This window comes from Meles meles, chromosome 1, assembly GCF_922984935.1.
Source record: "Meles meles chromosome 1, mMelMel3.1 paternal haplotype, whole genome shotgun sequence".
Classification (NCBI taxonomy): Eukaryota; Metazoa; Chordata; class Mammalia; order Carnivora; family Mustelidae; genus Meles; species Meles meles.
The window spans coordinates 174926514-174946700 of NC_060066.1; the positions used below are offsets into that span (position 1 = coordinate 174926514).

A 20187-nucleotide genomic window follows, 5' to 3' on the forward strand; every position below is an offset into this window, starting at 1 on the left:
GAGCTGAAATAATTTTAAAAAACACATACAAAAAAACAGCCATGATTCCAGGAGTTTGTTCTTTCAATGTAAAAAAACATCTACTCAAACCTGCTCTCTTCTCCCAGTATTCCTTCCCAGATTCGGCGAGTGCATGGCCACCCATCCAGTCTTGCTGTCCCCTCTGCTGTCACATACTCTGCTCCTAACCATGGTAACTTTCACACATCTGCCTCACAAATGAACTTCTTAAGGGGAGGGAATATGATACACTCACCTCTGTATGCTGTATTCCCAGTTCTGACACACTGCTTGGAATGTAGGAGTTAATATTTATTGATTAAAAGAATTATTTGACCAAGTATGTTAATTATAACAGTGCTAGTATAAGCTCATGAACAAGTATTTATATCACTATTACAACAAATACTCTTTAGTGGTAAATTATCACTCTTAGATTCCTGAATGGAAAGGCCATTTTTAATAGTCATTTCCTCTCCAAAATATAGCAAGTATAAATAGGTAGAGATTCACACTCACTCTGATGAGAATTCAAAATAATTGTCACAAAGATTCCAAACTCTTCCTAATAATTTTCAAACCGGTTTTTTAATCTCTATGTAAAAAGGTCAACTTGAACTTAAACTTCAATATCAGGGACTCATTTCATTCACCTGAATTAGAATTATTTAAACAACACTGAAATTAATTTCTAACTCATTAAACAACAGTTATCAAAAAAGGGCACTCCTGGGGTGCCCAGATGGTGCAGTGGGCTCAGGGTCAGACTCTCAGTTTCGGTCATGATCTTATAGTTGTGAGATTGAGCCCCATGTTGGGCCCCCTCCCCAGTGCGAAGTCCGCTTCAGATTCTTTCTCCCTCTCCCTCCTCTCCTCCCCTTCCCCACTCATGTGCGCTCTCTCCCTAAAATGAATAAATAAAATATATTTTTTAAAGGGCACTCTGTTGATTAGCGTATTTTGAGAGGGATACCCAGACACAGAGGGACACGCTGGAAAACATTCAATTTATAGACTACACCCTAAACTGAATTCGAGAGTCTTCCCTAACTAGTTCTTGTCTTATTTTCTAAGATGCTGCCACTGGCACTCGCTGTAGGAAGGGGCAACTTGCTTGTTATTAGTTACTGATACCTTATGGCATCAGATTTTCAGATTATCAATTATTTGGTCTAAATAACCATGTTAATTTCCAACTATAATAGAGAATTCAACACAACTTGGTTTTGCAATTAAAATTTCCAGTGAAGTATGAGAAGATAAAAGGCTATCTGTAAAATAGGCATGTGTACTCGTTGGTTTAGAAATTGCTTTTTTTGTTCAATAACAAAAGTTTAAGAGATTTTTAAAAAATCTGGTGTGCCGTGTTGTAAATGCCCTCTATTTGATTTCGCTCCTGCCATTCTCTCAGACTGGAATGCCCACTCTGCCACAACTATGTGGCAAACACCTACTCATCCTATCAGATTCAGCTCAATCAGCACTATTTCTCTATGAAGGTCTTCTTGAATATTGCCCGAGCACCTCCACCAAGGTTCTTCTTTTCTTTCTTATCTTCACTGTATCCTACAGAGTTTTCTATGAGCATCTTCCATACTTGGATGCCCTTATTTATAACCATCTTAAAAACCAGGCTGAACCACTTATCAGCAGGGAGTTTGTGGAATTTGTTTTTGTACTTCCAGAGACCTAGACATAGAACTACTGCCTGAGGCAAGAAGGGATGGACTAGATGGTAGAAAGTTGAATACAATGATTTATGACACATTCGTTCAATCAGTCAATTTTTTAAACACCGACTCAGTGCCAGACAGTGTTTTAGGTGTTGGTGATACAGCAATAAATAAACCAGACAAAAATCCCTGCCCCTGGGTGGCCTGGGTGGCTCGGTTGGTTCAGCATCTGATTTGGGCTCAGGTCACAATCTCAGGGTCCTGGGGCTGAGTCACATATTGGGTTCCCCACTTAGCGGGGAGTCTGCTTCTCCCTCTGCCCTGCCCCCCCCCACCACCTGTTCATGCTCTCTCTGGCTCTTAAATAAAATCTTTAAAAAAATAAAAAATAAACTCCTTAAAAAAAAATCCCTGGGATGTCTGTGGCTCAATGGGTTAAGCCTCTGCCTTCAGCTCAGGTCATGATCTCAGGGTCCTGGGACCGAGCCCCACATCGGGCTCTCTGCTCAGCGGGGAGCCTGCTTCCTCTTCTCTCTCTGCTTACTAGTGATCACTGTCTGTCAAATAAATAAAGAAAATCTTTAAAAAAAAATCCCTATGACAGATGCTGGCAAGGATGCGGAGAAAGGGGAACCCTCCTACACTGTTGGTGGGAATGCAATCTGGTGCAACCACTCTGGAAAACAGCATGGAGTTTCCTCAAAAAGTTGAAAATAGAGCTATGCTATGACCCAGCAATTGCACAACTGGGTATTTACCCTAAAGATACAAATGTAGTGATCCGAAGGGGCATGTGCACCCCAATGTTTATAGCAGCAATGTCCACAATAGCCAGACTATGGAAAAAACCTAGATGTCCATCAACAGATGAACGGATAAAGAAGATGTGGTATACATACACACTGAAATACTATGCAGACATCAAAAGAAATGAAATCTTGCCATTTGTGATGACGTGGATGGAACTAGAGGGTATTATGCTGAGCGAAATAAGTTAATCAGAGAAAGACGATTATCATATGATCTCCCTGATATGAGGAAGTTGAGATGCAACGTGGGGGGCTGGGGGGAGGAAAAGAATAAATGAAACAAGATGGGATCGGGAGGGAGACAAACCATAAGAGACTCTTAATTTCACAAAACAAACTGCGGGTTGCTACGGGGACGGGAGGAGGGAGAGGGTGGTTGGGTTATGGACACTGGGGAAGGTACGTGCTATGGTGAGTGCTGTGAAGTGTGTAAACCTGGAGATTCACAGACCTGTATCCCTGGGGCTAATAATACATTACATGTTAATAAAAAATTTTTTAAAAAATCCCTGCCTTTACGGAGTTTACATGCCAGGGGCAATGTAATAAGTGAAATGTACTTTATGTTAGAGAATTATAAGTTCTCTTGAAAAATATAATGTAAGAAAGGGGACAGGAAGTATTGGGAGTGGGAGGGAAGAAATGTGTACGGGAGGATTATAATTTAGATAGGTTGGCCAAGGAAGACCTTACGAGAAAATGACATTTTAGAAAAAATCTGAAGGTGGTGAAGGAGGAACTCATTTGGCTATCTTGGCTATTGAGGATAGGGTAGAAACAACAAACGTCTGAGAACAGCAAAAACAAACGTCTGAGGGCAGAAGTAGAGTTGATGTGTTCAGGCAAGAAGGCAGGTGCTGCTTCTGTGAGGTAAGAGGGTGGGCAGATGTGTAAGTTGGAAAACACTCTGGCTTTTACCCTGAATAATACTGGAAACCAGTGGTGGGTTCTGAGCAGAGAAGGGACATTGCTTTGACTGCTGTATTAGAAACAGATTAGGTTGGGGGCAGGAGGAGCTGAAGACTAGAAACAAGAAAGCCAACTGAAGAACCCAATAACCTAGACCAAATGATGGTGGCCTGAACCAGGATGGTGGCCAGGGAGGTAGTATGATTCTGGATACATGTTGAAATAAAATATAACAGGATATACAAAATATATGCTATAAAATGTAAGAGTACCAGGATTTACTATTGGGGTAGATGAAGGGTGTGAGAGAAAAAGAAGTTTCAAAGATGACCCTGAAGTTTTAGCTTGGGCCCTCAGAGAAGAGTTGCCATATACTGGCAAAGAGAATAGGGCTTGAAGCCCAAGGAGGTGGTTTTAAATCCTAGCCCTGCCACTTCCTGGCCTCTGGAGTCATTGAGCCTCTAGGTGCTTGTTTACTCATCTATAATACGGCAAAAACAACATTAGTTATTATCTCAAATGAAACAATGTTAGCAAAAGGGCTTTCTTTTTATAAAACCATAAAAGTTTTAGGTTATCACTATTATGTCAATAACTTCAGAGTACTGTTTTATTTAATCAACTCTTTCCCCTCCACCGTCTTCCCATCTTCCAAAATATACAGAGAAACTCCTTCAGAAATTAAGCTAAGAAACTAGAAATGTAAAATTTTATATTATATATACAAAGCAGTCCTTTCTCTTTGGGCTTTCAGAAAAGTTATAAATACCAATGTAGACAAAATCCAGAGCCCAGCCCATAACTAAATGCCACAACAGGGAAAGTACTCCGCATTTACCCCTTGTTGACGTTTTTGTCATCGTCCACCCACTGGATGTAGATGTGCTCCTGGGGGTCCTCAGTGTCCGCCTTGCCACAGGTGATGGTGAAGTCCTTCATGTCTCGCAGTGCCTGCCTCAAAGCATCCATGTTTTCTGCTGTGATCTGGACCATAACGCCATCTGAGAATCAGCACCAAGATCACATAGGTGGAAACAACGCAAAGCCAGGGAGAGGGGCAGATAATGACAGTACCTAGCAAATCCCTTTAGGATTACATGTAAAACTTCAGCTGCTCTCTAAAGCTGACAGATACAGAGAGGTTTTGTTCTTTGAGCAGAATCTCTTACTTTTGAGAGTGCTATGAGAAGCAAACACCAAGACAGCTTCTGCTTAAAATACTCGCCTGTTGATTTCACTTCAGACACAACTGCGTTTCTCCTTAGACCATTTCAAAGGAAAACTTACACTCGGTCACATGCCTCTTCTGGATTGACAGAACTGTTTTCACTCTTGCCTTTATCATGCTCTAACTCATATTTATGTGTTCGCACCTCTGTGTCTCTCACCTTACTACCACTGCCCGGCATACAGTGAATGCCTAGTGAATGTCTGTTAAGTAAGCCACTGAGTAAGCAACAGTAGTAGGAGAAGGGATAAATCCATTCACTGGCTAGCAACAAGGCAGACCTACCACATGTGTTTCACATGAGCCACCATGCAGCCAACACATGGTAACTATTTTTGGCCTGCTACCTACCCAAGTCAAAGGCAAACACTGAAATTCAGGTTGAAAGCTGACACATGTTGAGCAATTACCCTGCTTCACTGACATAAAATTTTGTCAACTAAAATAATTCCATAAAAGAGTCAATAAAAATTTCATAAACAGGCAGCCAAGTGTTCAACTGACACACAGTGAAATACAAGACCTAAGAAATTTCCAATCCAAAGACACAGACATAACTTTTAAACACAGTACTTTGCATTATAAAGATCTGTGTCAGTTCAAGTTATCATTTCCATTACATTTAAAGGGTATTCTTTTAATCTTCTTGTCAAGACACAATTTCAAATGTAGTTAATACTTGATCACATAAGCATTAGTCACGTAAGACCAATGACTGTTTAACTCCTAGATTTCTTAACAATTTCTTAATAGCATGCTTCTGCTTTAGAGTCAAATTATGAAATTTAGTTGAAAAATATTAATGTACTTTGCTCTTCACTAGTTGTTTTATTAAGCTTACTAATAATGGAGGTCAAAGCCAGTATCTACTAACATAAGTAAGACAGTCTGTTCAGTTCAGTTAACACCCTGGAGTCCAGCTTTCATACAGGGCACTGGAGTAAGCTACTGTAGAAATGAAAACCTGTCAGCATGTGTGGCAGGCTGTACCTTCCAAGGGTCACCACAATATCTCCCATCTCACATGCTTTCTCACAATGCTACCTTCCCATTTCCCCATTAAGAAGTGGAGTCTATTTGCTCTCCTCCTGAACATGAGAAGGCTTATGACTCCTTCCAGCATTAGAGTATGGTGGAAGTGACATCGGGTGACGTTTGAGACTGGGTCATAAGAAGCAACCTGGGTTCTGCCTTTTGCTAGAACACATGAGCCTGCACTAAGAAGTCCAGCTGCCCCAGGCTGCCATGGCATGGTAGGGAGTCAAAGTGTGAGCACTGCAGTCTCCACCTCTAGTCTTTAAATCAATCCAGGCCAGGCCCCAAGATATGTGAGTGAACATAAACCTTCAGATAATCTGAGCTTCCAGCTGTCAAGTCATCCCAGCTGAGGCCCTGGACATCACTGAGCAGAGTAAAGCCATCCTGCACTACCTTGTCAAGATTCCTGACCCAAAGGAATCAGTGAACATTATAAAATAGTTGCTTTAACCCATTAAGTTCTAGGTAAATTTGTTATGCAACAAGAGTAACCAGATCAAAATACAGGAATAATCAACTGACAAAAAAATAAACAGTATGCTCATTAGCCTTTCATTAACTCCCATTTAATTAGTTTTTGTCAAGATATGTGTCAGGTCTATTCTAATTATAGCAAACCAGCAGCAAGCACATCCCATTCTGTACCCCAAATGATGACCGCAGCACTCCTGTGAGTTATGGCAGACTGAACTTCATCTACATACTTCAGAGACTGGAGCCCAATGATATATTTGAACTCAGACTATGCCCCTTTGAGTACCCTACTCCAGAGCTCTGAAAGGCCATCTTTTAATTTTTATGTTACTGCTCCATGATATCTCTATGACTTACTTCTTTCTTTGAAGAACTGAACACCTATATGACAGTATTAATTAGCTTAGGACTAAGATGCTATTGTATACATAGTAGGAGTCAGAAGTCTACTGTAGAACTGCCATGGTTTCATTTAACATTTCTTGCTTTTTATTTTTTTTAACTTTATTATTATTATTGTTATTATTTATGTAAGCTCTAAGCCCAACATGGAGCTTGAACTTAGGACCCCGAGATCAAGAGACACATGCTCTACCAACTGAGCTAGCCAGGCACTCCAACATCCCTCGCTTTTTAGTTGTATGATTAGGACTAAACTAATATACATGCAGTAAATAACTTATTCTTTACCTTCCACAATACTGGATTTGGCAAGATATCCGGAGGAAGATTTCAGAGCGCCACTGAACACAAAGAAACTGGCACCTGTCACTAAACAGAATATAAATAGTTCAGTGTAGACCCGGAGATATAAAGATTGAGAACAATATGAAATATTTGATAGTTGCTAACTCCAATCATCATCATATAGAAAACAAAAAACACCATCTCTATACAGCACAATACACAAGTAACTCAAATTCTGATGCTTATGATAGCTTTAGGAATGAAGTTTTAATATACACTCCCTCATTTTATTTTTCTCTCCCTCTAATCAAGAATTAAAGAAACTTACAAGCAAAGAAATCTCAGTGGTCAAGTCTAGGGCTTGGCAAACTACAACCCATTTGGCCTGCAGCCTGTTTTTATAAGTAAAATTTTATTGGAAGACAGTCATGTCCACTCATTTGCATATTGTCTGTGGCAGTTTTTGAAGTATGCCAGAATTGAGTAACTGGTGACAAAGACAAAAGCTTGCAATGCCTAACATATTTACCACCCAGCATTCACAGAAAAAGTCTGCTAACCCCGATCTAATGTTGGTTTTTTTTTTAGATAAAATACGTTCTGAAGACAGAGATATGGCTGGCAACCATTTTATTGACCTGGTGCAGTTCTTTTAAAAAAATAAATTACTTATTTAAAAGACAAACACCTGTTACCATTATCTTGTCATAAAAGAAAGGACAATCACATTTAGCTTTAAGAAAATTTCACTATGCCCCTCCACATCTTTTTAATTTTTTTAAAAATTAAACACCCAACACGGACCTCAGACTTACAACAGGGAGATCCAAAGTTGTGTGTTCCACCCACTGAGCCAGCCAGGAGCCTCTATGCTCCTCCACATCTTAAACTGGATTAAGTAATCCAACTCCCTGCCCACTGGCCCTGCAAAGTCTCTAACATGTGGACATCCAGCCTTTATCAAAGACTCCTAGTGACAAGGAGCCCACAAAGGCACAAGGCAGCCCATTCTACTTCTGGGTAACTCTTGGCCTTACATAATGTGCTCTCAAACTGAGTCCAGATCTAGATTCCTACAACTTTGACTCAGTGGTGCTGGTTCTGGCCTTTTGTAGCTATAGAGAATAAACTGAAACTTATTTCCACATACCAGAAAACCTTAAAAATAGGGATAGTTATTTTTCCCCTCTTCCAATCTAAGAGTTTTCCAGATTAAACATGTATACTTTTTTCAAAAGATCTTCCTTGACCTCGTTTCCAAATTTTTCACAGGCCTTGAATCATTCTCTTAAGAACCTCCAGTTTTATCAATGGATATCATTAATTACATTAATGATGTAATTAATTCAAATATTCTAGGTATCCTTCGACTAACAGAGAGCATTGTGGACTTACCACCTATCTTATTTTGGATATCATATTGAATATACATGTGACAAAGACCTTTTATGCCTTTACTGAAGACAATGACCTATGTCACCGTCAGCCAGAGAAGTGTTTCATAAAGCATACTAAAGAAAGCTAGTTATGGGAAATAGTCTGAGGAAAAACAAGATTCGGAGTCAAATAAATTTGAGAAGGGCCAGGCCCTATCTTCCTTTTGGAAAATTAAAATACACATCAGCCTGTTAAAGGCTCTGAAAGTCCTGTAGTAAAATCTGTTTAAACTTGTTTAACCAGGATTTCTCCATTTAATGTATTATGCAATACTTCCACTTATTTATTTTTTAAAACCACAGAACCTGATAAGACACCTTAAGGAATGCCAGCACAAGCGATGCTTCTTAAATTTCAATATGCATTTGAACACAGGGACTTGTTAAAAAACAAATTCTAATTTAGCAGATTTGGGGTATAGATTCTTCATTTCTAACAATCTCCCCAGTGATAAGGCCACACTATGAGTACTACTGAACCAAGCTTTCAAAATCCAGTCAACCTATTAATTAATATTCTTTGGATACGGTCATTCAATAAGTTTCAAATCTAAGCATATTCTCACTAAGGGACCTCGTCGCCTATTCAAATATCAATTCTGGCCCTGCTAATATCCCGAGGCAGTATTTTCAAAATTTTCCCTTTATTAGTAGAGATCCCATTTGCAACTCTGAATATGGCTACTGCTAAGCCAGTGTAATCTTAGAGAATCAGGTTGGAAACTTTAATTTCATCAAATTGTTTGTGGCCACCTAGCTAGAAAGTGAGAGTTATGGGGCTGAGATATCCAACTTTCCAAGTCCAGTACAATTCTTACCATGTCAATCAGCTCAAATACTCACCCTTTCTGGGCTGATTGTGAATACTGATAGCCTGGGTCTGATAATTTCCATCATCATTCTGTACACACACAAGATGAGAGTCTGCCTTCTCATTGAAGCAGGCACCTCCTGCCAGGACATGCTCATTGGACTTGTTCATGGCTTTCATCATCTGCAATCAAAGAAGAGAGTTAACTTTCTTATTCTGCCAAAAATGGGCATTTTTTTGGTCTGGCACAGCACAACTCCTTTACCTCAAATATAAAAAACAACAAGGAAAACACAGTGAAAAAGCAATCACCATTGGAAAAAAAATCAACATACACAAAAATTCCCTGTGTCGTTTATAGGTGATTTGTGTTATAACCTAAGTAAGCACATGACGTATTTTGTATTCATCTTTTTGGTATTTGTGTTGCTGCACTGAACTCAAGTAACATTATTTTAGCTACTTACAGTAATTTCTCCCACTCACTGGATTCTCTGAGGATATACACACTGAAATTCTAAGTCAAAAGAATGTTCCATATGTAAGTGCATCTGCCCTCTTTTCCCAAATCCACACAAAGGAGTGTTTTCCTCTAGAAATATATAAACTCTATTGCTTAATTTTACTAACTTACATTTGAAATCATCAGTGAAATCACTTAATAATACGTTGCTTTGTTCTTTTTTTCAAGTTTTTATTTAAATTCCAGTGAGTTAACGTACATAACTTCTCCTGAAGTTACACTTACATACAACACCCAGTATCATATAAGAAGTACCCTCCTTAATACCCATCACCTATTTAACTCACTCCCCTGCCAACCTCCCCTCTAGCAGTCCTCAGTTTGTTATTTGTAGTTAAGAGTCTGTTTTATGTTCATATTTCATTTCTTAAATTCCACATACGAGTGAAATCACATGGTATTTGTCTTCCTCTGACATATTTCACTTAGCATAATACACTCTAGCTCCATTCACATCGTTGCAAATGGCAAGAGTTCATTTTTTGATGGCTGCGCAATATTCCATTGTATATATACACCATATCTTCTTTATCCATTCATCAGTCGATGGACGTTTGGGCTCTGTCCATAATTTGGCTATTGTTGATAATGCTGCTATAAACAGCAGGGTGCATGCGCTCCTTTGAAACAATAACTTTGTATCTTTTGGGTAAATACTTAGTAGTGCAATTGCTGGGTTGTAGGGTAGTTTTATTTTCAAGTTTTTGAGCAATTTCCATAGTGCTCTCCAGAGCAGCTGCACCTGTTGGCCATCTGGATGTCTTTACTTAAAGAAATGTCTGTTCATATTTTTTGCCCATTTTAGATTATTTGTTTTTTGGGTGTTCAATTTGATAATTTCTTTATATATTTTGGATATTAACCCTTTATTGTAATAAATCATTTGCAACTATCTTCTCCCATTCTACAGGCTGCCTTTTAGTTTTGTTGATTGTTTCCTTTGCTGTGCAGAAGCTTTTTATTTTGATGCAGTCCCAATAGTTTATTTTTGCTTTTGTTTCCCCTGTCTCCGGGGACATATCTAGAAAAAAGTTGCCCTTTGCCCATTTTTTAATGGGACTGTCTTGTTGTTGAGACAAGTCAGTCTTTGAATGTCTTTGAATGAAAAAAAAATATTTTAATTTTTATTAAGTCCAATCTATTTTTTCTTTAGTTACTTGTCTTGTTGTAAATTATCTGAGAATCCATTGCCAAATCCAAAGTTAAGAAAAGTTACTGTCATGGTTTGTTTTTTTTTTTTCAAAGAGCTCCATCATTTTAGCTCTTATATTTAGGTCACTGATGCATTTTCATTTTCAAGATTTTATTTATTTATTTGTCAGAGAGAGAGAGAAAAAGCTCACAAGCAGGGGGAACAGCAGGCAGAGGGAGAATAGCCTCCTTGCTGAGCAGGAGCCCAATGTGGGACTGGATCCCAGGACCCCAGGATCATGACCTGAGCCAAAGGCAGATGTTTAACCGACTGAGCCACCCAGATGTCCCCACTGATCCATTTTCAATTAAATTTTATATATGGCGAGTAGGGGTACAATTTCATTCTTTTACATGTGGAAATCCAGTTGTCCTAGCATGGTTTGTTGAAGGCTATTCCTTCACCATTAAATGGTCTTGGCCCCCTTGTCAAAATCAACTGACCACAAATGTATGGATTTATTTCTGGATTCTTAAGTCTATTCCATACTAGTACCACACTATTTTGATAACTGTAGTCTTACAGTAAGTTTTGAGAATGGGAAGGATGACTCCTCCAATTTTGTTCTTATACAAGATTATTTTGGCTTTGGAGACCCTTGCAATTCCAAAAGAACTTGAGCACTGGCTTCTTCTTTTCTGGGGAAAAAAAAGGCCACTGGAGTTTTGATAGGGCTTGCACTGGATCCGAAGATCCACTCTGAATGACATGTCTTCCCATTTATTTAGGTTTTCTTCATTTCTTTCAGCAATGTTTTGTAGTTTTTAAAGTATAAGTCTTTTACTTTCTTGGTTAAATTTATTCCTAGATAGTGTACCAATACAATTCTAAGATATCATGATCTCCTGGCTTTATTTTGTTTTGTTTATAACTCTCGAAAAGTTAGCGTTTTAATATATTACTACATCACCATCCAAATAATAACTGAATATTCCTCTCACACTGATATTTATCAACCTCACTAATTCAAACCACTTCTGTCAGGGTTTTCCAAAGATTACTTTTAAGTAAATTTTCTGCGAACATGCTAAGTCAGCAGAAGGGTCCTATTTAGCAAAGTCAACTGACAGACTAATTTAGGTTCTAATTTGCAGTTTATATTTGTATCACATGAAGAACTGCTATAATCACATATAATTTTTAAATTAACATATAATGTGTTATTTGCCTCCAGGTAATTTTTTTTAAGTAAACTCTATTCCCAAACACAAGGCTCAAACACATGATCCCAAGATCAAGAGTCGAATGCTCTACTACTGTCTGAGCACGTCAGGCATCCCCACACACAGCAATTTAAAGAATGTTCAAAAATTAAAAAATTAAAAATAAAAATAAAGTTAAAGAATGTCATATCTATCATTTCTTCTAAATCATTAGGCTAAAGTGGTTTCTAACTTTGTCTACACTAAGCAGATAAAGAAATATTCTCAATTCAGACATTCTAAATAAATTAGCTAGCTTCTAAGAAATTTCCCCAGATGTCAATTTCAAGCCCAATGAGATAAACAAACTTCATATTTCTTTATAAATGAACACTTTTACCTTCTTAAAATCATGGGTGTATATACCAAGAGTTTCCCAGATATGCAAAGGACTTTGCATATAAATAGTTACTTTTGTCATATGATGATACAAATATGCAACTTTCTAGTTGTGTTACTTCTCTGCTCTGTTGATTCAAACTCTGTAATTTCTCCTCTATCTATTCCTATTTTCCCCAGAGTTCAAGATATAACTACCTCTTGGGGTGCCTGGGTTGCTCAGTGGATTAAAGCCTCTGCTTTCAGCTCAAGTCATGATCCCAAGGTCCTGGGATCAAGCCCCACATCGGGCTCTCTGCTTGGCAGGGAGCCTGCTTCCCTTCCTCTCTCTCTGCCTGCCTCTCTGCCTACTTGTGATCTCTGTCTGCCAAATAAATAAATAAAAATTAAAAGAAAAAAAAAGATATAACTACCTCTTTTCTGGACAATAAGGTTTTTCTGTAGTCATTCTGTCAGTTCTGATTCATTTCACACAACGTTTCCATATTTACCAAAGCACAACGCTGATCATGTCAATCTTTTTTACCCTGTCCTCTGCTCAAAATAACTAGCTTCCCATGCTCTTACTCCAAACCAGCTTTCTTGTCTTGCTTCCCTTCCTACCATATCCTTATTTGCAGGACTACTTCTTGATGTGCTACCATTTCCCATCTCTGAGCTCTTTAGCCTTCACTTTCATCCTCCATATCCAAGCACCTGAAAACTCTACCCCCCAAAACAAGGCCTAGTAAAAATACCAATTCCTGCATGCAGTCTTCTTGAATTCCCAGACACCAGTATGACTGCTTCCTTCTTTGAACTTCCATAGCACACTGCACTCAGCTTTGGGTTATGATTAAGAGCAGGAATTCAAGCCAGACTGCCTGCATTACTGGGCTTTGCTATTAACTGTGTGTGCCTTTGGGCAAGTTGCTTGATTTTCTGTGTCTGTTTCCTCCTCTGTAGAGGTGATAATAAGAGTAACAATTTCATACAGTTATGAGGATTAAATAAATATTTATAAAGTGCTTGAACAGCACATAGAACACAATAAGTACTGATGAAGTGTTTGCACTAAAATTTGTAGACCTGTTTTCTCTACTCTGCTTATAAAACTGTAAAGCAACCTAAAAATCAGTAGCAAGTAATTCGACCAAGTACCTCTTACAAGATAATGGGATTCAGACCCTTCCTAAAAACTCATGAATTAGTGACAATGACATACCAGTAAAAGGCAAGGAAACAACTGCTGTGACAACGGTATGTGCAAAATAGGTAGCAATATGGAAGGTCAACCTTGAGCCAGGAACTGGGCTAAATGCTACTCAGGTCTTATTTCAAAAGGCTATTTTAGGGGCGCCTGGATGGCTCAGTGGGTTAAAGCTTCTGCCTTTGGCTCAGGTCATGATCCCAGGGTCCTGGGATCAAGCCATCAAGCTGTCTGCTCAGCAGGGAGCCTGCTTCCCTTCCTCTCTCTCTGCCTGCCTCTCTGCTTACTTGTGATCTGTCTGTCAAATAAATAAATAAAGTCTCAAAAAAAAAAAAAAAAGAGGCTATTTTAACATATCAAGTGAAGGTACAGAAGCTTTTTCTTCCTGTGTTTCCCACCCCCCGAGTCTAGCCATCCCTGAAGACGATAATTGTTAAAAGCCAGTTAAAAGAATACAATTCTAGGAATGGTTGTGTCGAGAGGAATGTGTAAAGAGTTATAACATCTAATCCATCTCTGAATTAACATGCCACGTCCTTCAATTTCCTGGATCTCATGTTAAAATGCCAGTTTATTTAATCTTCTGATTTAAAGTGGAAAAGAATTTATATGCACGGAAGTTCCAAAGACCCTGAGGAATAGCTACAATTTCTATATGGTATGTAAGGCTTGGCACAGGGCCTTGTTTATGGTAGGTGCTCAATAAATATTTGCTGAATATACTAATTAGTTAACCATATTAAACAGGGATGGATTTGGAGGGTTTGTCTTATTCATGAAGTTATACAGAGAGTAAATGTTGTTAGCATGATTTAAAACATTTTTTTGGTTCATACATAATTGCAGTGTCACATAGATTAGGTACTTAATAAAATAAATTTTAACAATTTAATTCTATAAACATTTATCAAGTGATTGACAATGACTTTAGGTAGAAAGAAATTGCAGGGACATGGAAAATTTATGAAAGCCCTGTACCAGAGATAAAATGAAGAAAGAAAAACAGACTCTCTGCCCTCAGGGGACTCAAAATTCAGAGCAGAAGGGGTTTCATACTCATCAGCTATACAGGTTACATGAATAAAGAAAGCTAGGAAAACAGAGGAAAGAGAGAATGATACTATCTGGGGAATGGAGAATTGAGGAAGGATTCCTAAAAGGTAAAACATTTGAATTGGCTATGAATTCGGATAAAGAGAAAATCGTGAGCGAAGGAAAAGAAACGGAACTGAGAAAAGAACACTGAGTTGAGTAATGATGGAATAGAGAGGAATATCCTTGCCTGGAGATATTCTGGAACAATATAAACATCTTTCCCATCAGCTGGAGTTCACCTGTGTCCTGAAGCTAGCACCCATCTTCAAGTGCTGTGGTACATTCCTTCTAAACCTATTTTGTGGAGGACTAATTTCATGAGTGGATTTTGTACTTTGTCAAATGCTTTTTCTATATCTACTGAAGTGATCATATGGTTATCCTTTCTCTTGTTGATGAGATATATCACACTGATTGATTTGTGAATATTGAACCACATTTGCATCCCAGGAACAAATCCTACTTGATCATGGTGAATAATTTTTTTTGGTGAATAATTTTTTTAATCTATTGTTGGATTTGCAACTCCTTTCATTCTTTAGAAAAGAGGACTATCAGCTCCTCCTCCCCTAAGAGAAAAGAAATGTATTTTTTGAAAGCCAGAAAATAAAACATTCCTCAGACAGATTTTAGGGCCATCTGTTCTTGCTAGTGCTACAATGAACCTATGAAATCATGCTTTGTAAGTTCACATTTCTCTGAAGAATATGTGTAGCCTTGAATTAAAATAAACCAAAGCTCCTATTTCAGTATCACAGAGTGGGAAGGAATCTCAAGAGGCCATCCAGCCTAAATTATACTAGATAGGGAATTGTACAGACATATAATTTCACAGACTCTTGCATTATATCACAACCAACATAAATTTCTCTATTTTTTGGTACTGAGTAAAGGATTAACAAAACTTTGAGACTTGAGATTTTGACATTAGGCTAATTCTTTGGCTCTATTCCCACAGCAAGCTGATAATAGGTTGAATGCACATTACGTTTAAAAAAAGACCACACACCTGATTTTTTACAATTTAAAATTGACAAAATGTACATACTTAAAATGTTCAATCTGATGAATTTTGACATGTGTATACCCCCATAAAAACAGCATTTGAAATCACTCTCTGTTCCACTGATCTATATGTATGCATTTACAGCAAAATAATACCATCTTGATTATTTTACCTTTTTAAAAAAAGATTTTATTTTTTATTTATTTATTTGACAGAGAGAGAGATCACAAGTAGACAGGCAGGCAGAGAGAGAGAGAGAGGGAAGCAGGCTCCATGCTGAGCAGAGAGCCCGATGTGGGACTCGATCCCAGGACCCTGAGATCATGACCAGAGCCGAAGGCAGCTGCTTAACCCACTGAGCCACCCAGGCGCTGGATTATTCTACCTTTTAAATAAGCCTTAACATCAGGTAGTACAAGTACTTGAATTATGTTCTTTTTTCAAAGTTGTTTTGGGTAGGGGCATTTGGGTGGCTCAGTCAGTTAAGCATCTGCCTTCAGTTCAGGTCATGATCCCAGGGTCCTGCAACTAATTCCCACATCAGGCTCCCTGCTCAGCAGGAAGTCTGCTTCTCCCTCTTCCTCTGACCCTCCACTGCGCCCCACTTCGCTCATGCTCTTGTCAGATAAACCTTTTTTTAAAAAAACTTGTTTTAGGGGTGCCTGGGTGGCTCAGTGGGTTAGGCCTCTGCCTTCGACTCAGGTCATGACTCAGGGCCCTGGAATCGAGCCCCACATCCGGCTCTCTGCTCAGCAGGGAGCCTGCTTCCCCTATCTCTCTCTGCCTGCCTCTCTGCCTACTTGTGATCTCTCTCTGTCAAATAAATAAATAAAAATCTTCTTAAGAAGTTGTTTTAGCTGTTCTATGTTCCTTGTATCACCATATAAATTTTAAAATCAGCACCTCAATTTAAAACAACAACAACAACACAAAACCCTGCTGGCATTTTGACTGGGATTGTGTTGAAGCTATGGATCAATCTGTGGACAACTGACATCTTAACAATATTGAATCTTCCAATCCATAAACACAGTATCTCTCTTCACTTATTTGGGTCTTCCTCATTTATTTTTTTAAGATTTTCTTTATTTGAGAGAGAGAGAAAGAGAGCAGGAGGGGGGTGGGGGGAGAGAGAATCTAAAGCAGACTCCACACTGAGCACAGAGCCCAATGTGGGGCTCAATCTCATGATCCATGGGCTCATGACCTGAGCTGAAGTCAAGCCAGAGGCTTGACTGAACCACTCAGGTGCCCCATAAATTCTAATTTCTGAATGTTTATTATTAGTGTACAGAAATATGACTGATTTTTCAATTATGTTATCTGTGAAGAAAGACAATCTTTTTTCCAGTCTGTATTCATCTTATTTTGTCTTGTTCTAATTTTGTCTATTCTTGTCTTATTACATTGGCTAGAAGCGCCACTGAAATGTTGAATAGAAATAAGAGTAGACATCATCTCCTTGTTCTTAATCTTAAACAGAAAGCATTTATTCTGTCACCATTTGATATACTAATTATAGGTTTTTCATAGATGTGTTTATTAAGTTGCAGAAGTTCTCTTCTACTGTTGGATTGCCAAGATATATATACACACACATACACATTTTGAATGAAAGTAGAATTTTGTCAAATCCTTTTTCTCCATCCTGTGATTCACCTTTTTACATCCTGCTAATATGATGAGTTACAGATTGATTTTTGAATGTTAAACAAACAGCGTTCTTGGAATAAACCCCACTTAGTCATGATGTACCCTATCATTTTGTGTTTTGCTGGACTGTATTTACTAAAAACGTGTTACATACTTCTGCAACTATCTTCATGAGGGATACAAGTCTGCAGTTTCCATTTCTTGTAATCCACCCCCCCACCCCCCGGTTTCGTTACTAGTGTAATGCTGGCTTCATAGAAGGAGATTCCCTCCTCATCTATTTTCTGAGTGGTTTTTTTTTTTTTTTTCAGAAGTGGTGTTATTTCCTCCTTTGTTGTTTAGTAAAAGTCACAAGGAAAAGCATCTGGACCTGTGCCTTTTTTTTTTTAAAAAAAGATCATTTGAGAGAGAGAGAGGGAAAGCATGAGTTGGGGGGAGGGGACTGAGGGAGAGTGAAGCAGACTCCCCACTGAGCATGGAGCCAAATGTAGGGCTTAATGCCAGGAACATTAATATGGAACATTAATATAGGAACATTAATATCCTTAGATCATGACCTGAGCTGAAGTTAGACACTTCACTGACTGAGCCACGCAGGAACCCTGGAATCTGTGCTTTTCTTTGTAGGAAGGTTTATGACAATAAATTCAATTCTTTCAATAAATACAGGCATATTCAATAAATACAGGGAAATTCATGCTATGCTTTCTGAGGTATGATACAAAAGCTTGACATTCAAGGAATTTGTCCATTTTGGCTAAGCTGAACATTTACTGGCACAAATATATTCATAATATACCCTTGTTGCTTATTGTCTACAGGACTTGTATTGATAACCCCCCTTTCACATCTCATAATGGTATTTTGTGTTCTTGACGATCAGTCTTGGGCCATCAGCCCAAACAGTCTGACTATAAGTCTGTCAATTTTATTGACCTCAAGAACTAGCTTTTGGTTTCATTTTTTTTTTTTTTTAAGATTTTATTTGAGAGAGAGAGCAAACGAGCACAATCCAGGGAGGGACTGAGGAAGAGGGAGAAGCAGGCTCCCTACTAAGCAGGGAGCCCGATGCAGGGCTCCATCCCAGTGCCCTAGGATCATAACCTGAGCAGAAGGCAGATGCTTAACTGACAGCTATCCAGGCAACCATGGGTTCATTTTTCTTAATTTTTTTTTTTTTGTCTTCTACTTTATGAACTGCTGGTATTGTCTTTATTATTTTCTTTCTTCCATTTACCTTGTGTTTTATTCTTCTATTTCTAATTTCCTAAGGTAGAAGATTAGGTCATTGATTTGAAATGTCTTTTTCCCCCCTACTATAAAAATTAATGCTATCAATTTCTCTCTAATCACTGTTTTAGCTGCATCCCACAAATTTTGATATGACATGTTTTCATTTTCAAACAGCTCAAAGTATTTTCTAATTTCCTTTAGCTTTCTTCTTTGACCCATAGATTATTGAAAAGTATGTATTTTGTCTCCAAATATTTGGGGATTTTTCTAGAGATCTTTCTGATATTGATTTCTAATTTAATACTATTGTTGTCAGAGACCACATTTTGTATAATTTGAATCATTTTAAATTTATCAGGACTTGTTTTGTACCACAGAATATGGCCTACCTTCTATTGTTCTACGTACACTAGAAAAGAATGTGTGCCCTCTGCTGCTTTTGGGTAGAGTGCTCTATAAAAACCACTCAAGTTGAATTGGTTGACAGTGTTGTTCAAGTTTTCTATATTTCTGATTTTCTGTCTATTTCGAACAATTATTAAATCAGGGATATTGAAATCTACAAATACAGTCACAGATTTGTCTATTTACCTTTATAGTTCTATCATTTCTTGCTTCAAGAATTTTGAAGCTCAGTTATTAATGCATAAATGTCTAGGACTGTTACATCCTTTTGATGAACTGATCCCTTAATAATTATGAAATGAAACTCTCTATTCCTGGTAATACTTTTCATTCTGAAATACACTTTGATAGTTACTCTATCCACTCAAGCTTTCTTTTGATTAGTATTACCATGGTATATCATTTTCCACCCTTTTACATTTAAACTATTTGTCATATTTCAAATGGTTTTCTTATTCATAGCACAGAGGTAAGTAAATCTTGCTTATGCATCCAATCTGACGATCTCTGTCTTTTAATTGAGGATGTTTAGACCATTTATATATAACTGATTACGATACGGTTAGATTTAAATCTAACATCTTGCTATTTATTTTCTACTTGTCCCATCTCCTTTTCTTTTTCTTCTTTTTCAGTCTTTATATGATCCCAGTTTATCTTCCTTATTGGCTCATTAGCTATACCTCTTTAGTTTTTCTAGTGGTTGCTTTTGGGTTTATATCTTTAACTTATCAGTCTGCTTTCAAGTAATATACCATATCCTATGACATTCAAGAATGTTATATCTGTCTACTTCCATTTCCCCTTCCCTGGCTTTTGTGGTATTTTTGCAAATATATTTGCATTTTATTTCTATATATGTTATAAACTCCACGATACATTTTATGATTTTTGTTTTAAACAACTGTCTTTTAAAGAGATTTTATATTTACCTGCATATTTACCATTTCTGTTGCTCTATACTCCTATATGAAGATCCAGACTTCCCTTATTTGGTATTCTCCATGAAGGACTTCCTTTAACACTTCTTATAAAATAGGTCTACTGGTAAAAGATTCTTTTGGCTCTTTTATTTCTGAAAAAGCATTTTGCTTTTTGAAACATATTTTTTACTAGGTATAAGTTGATGGGTTTTTTCCCAGTATTTTAAAGATTCATGTACTTTCTTGTGGCTTGAATTGTTTTGATAAGCAGTCTGCTGTTAATCTTATGTTTGTTCCTCAGCATATAATGTGGATTTTTTTCCTCTAATTGCTTTTAAGATTCTTCTCTTTAGCTCTGGTGT

General features: G+C 37.8%; 1 protein-coding gene across 3 annotated transcripts in view; it reads right to left on the reverse strand.

The window, feature by feature from the left end:
- Positions 1-20187, reverse strand: part of ZFYVE9 (zinc finger FYVE-type containing 9) — a 204249-nt gene that overhangs the window by 8125 nt on the left and 175937 nt on the right. For all 3 annotated transcript variants that reach the window (XM_045998099.1, XM_045998090.1, XM_045998108.1), the window contains 3 exons: positions 9098-9248; positions 6822-6902; positions 4230-4392 (listed from right to left, as the gene is read on the reverse strand). In XM_045998099.1, coding sequence (XP_045854055.1) covers positions 4230-4392; positions 6822-6902; positions 9098-9248 — 395 coding nt within the window. The remainder of the gene's footprint in view (positions 1-4229; positions 4393-6821; positions 6903-9097; positions 9249-20187) is intronic.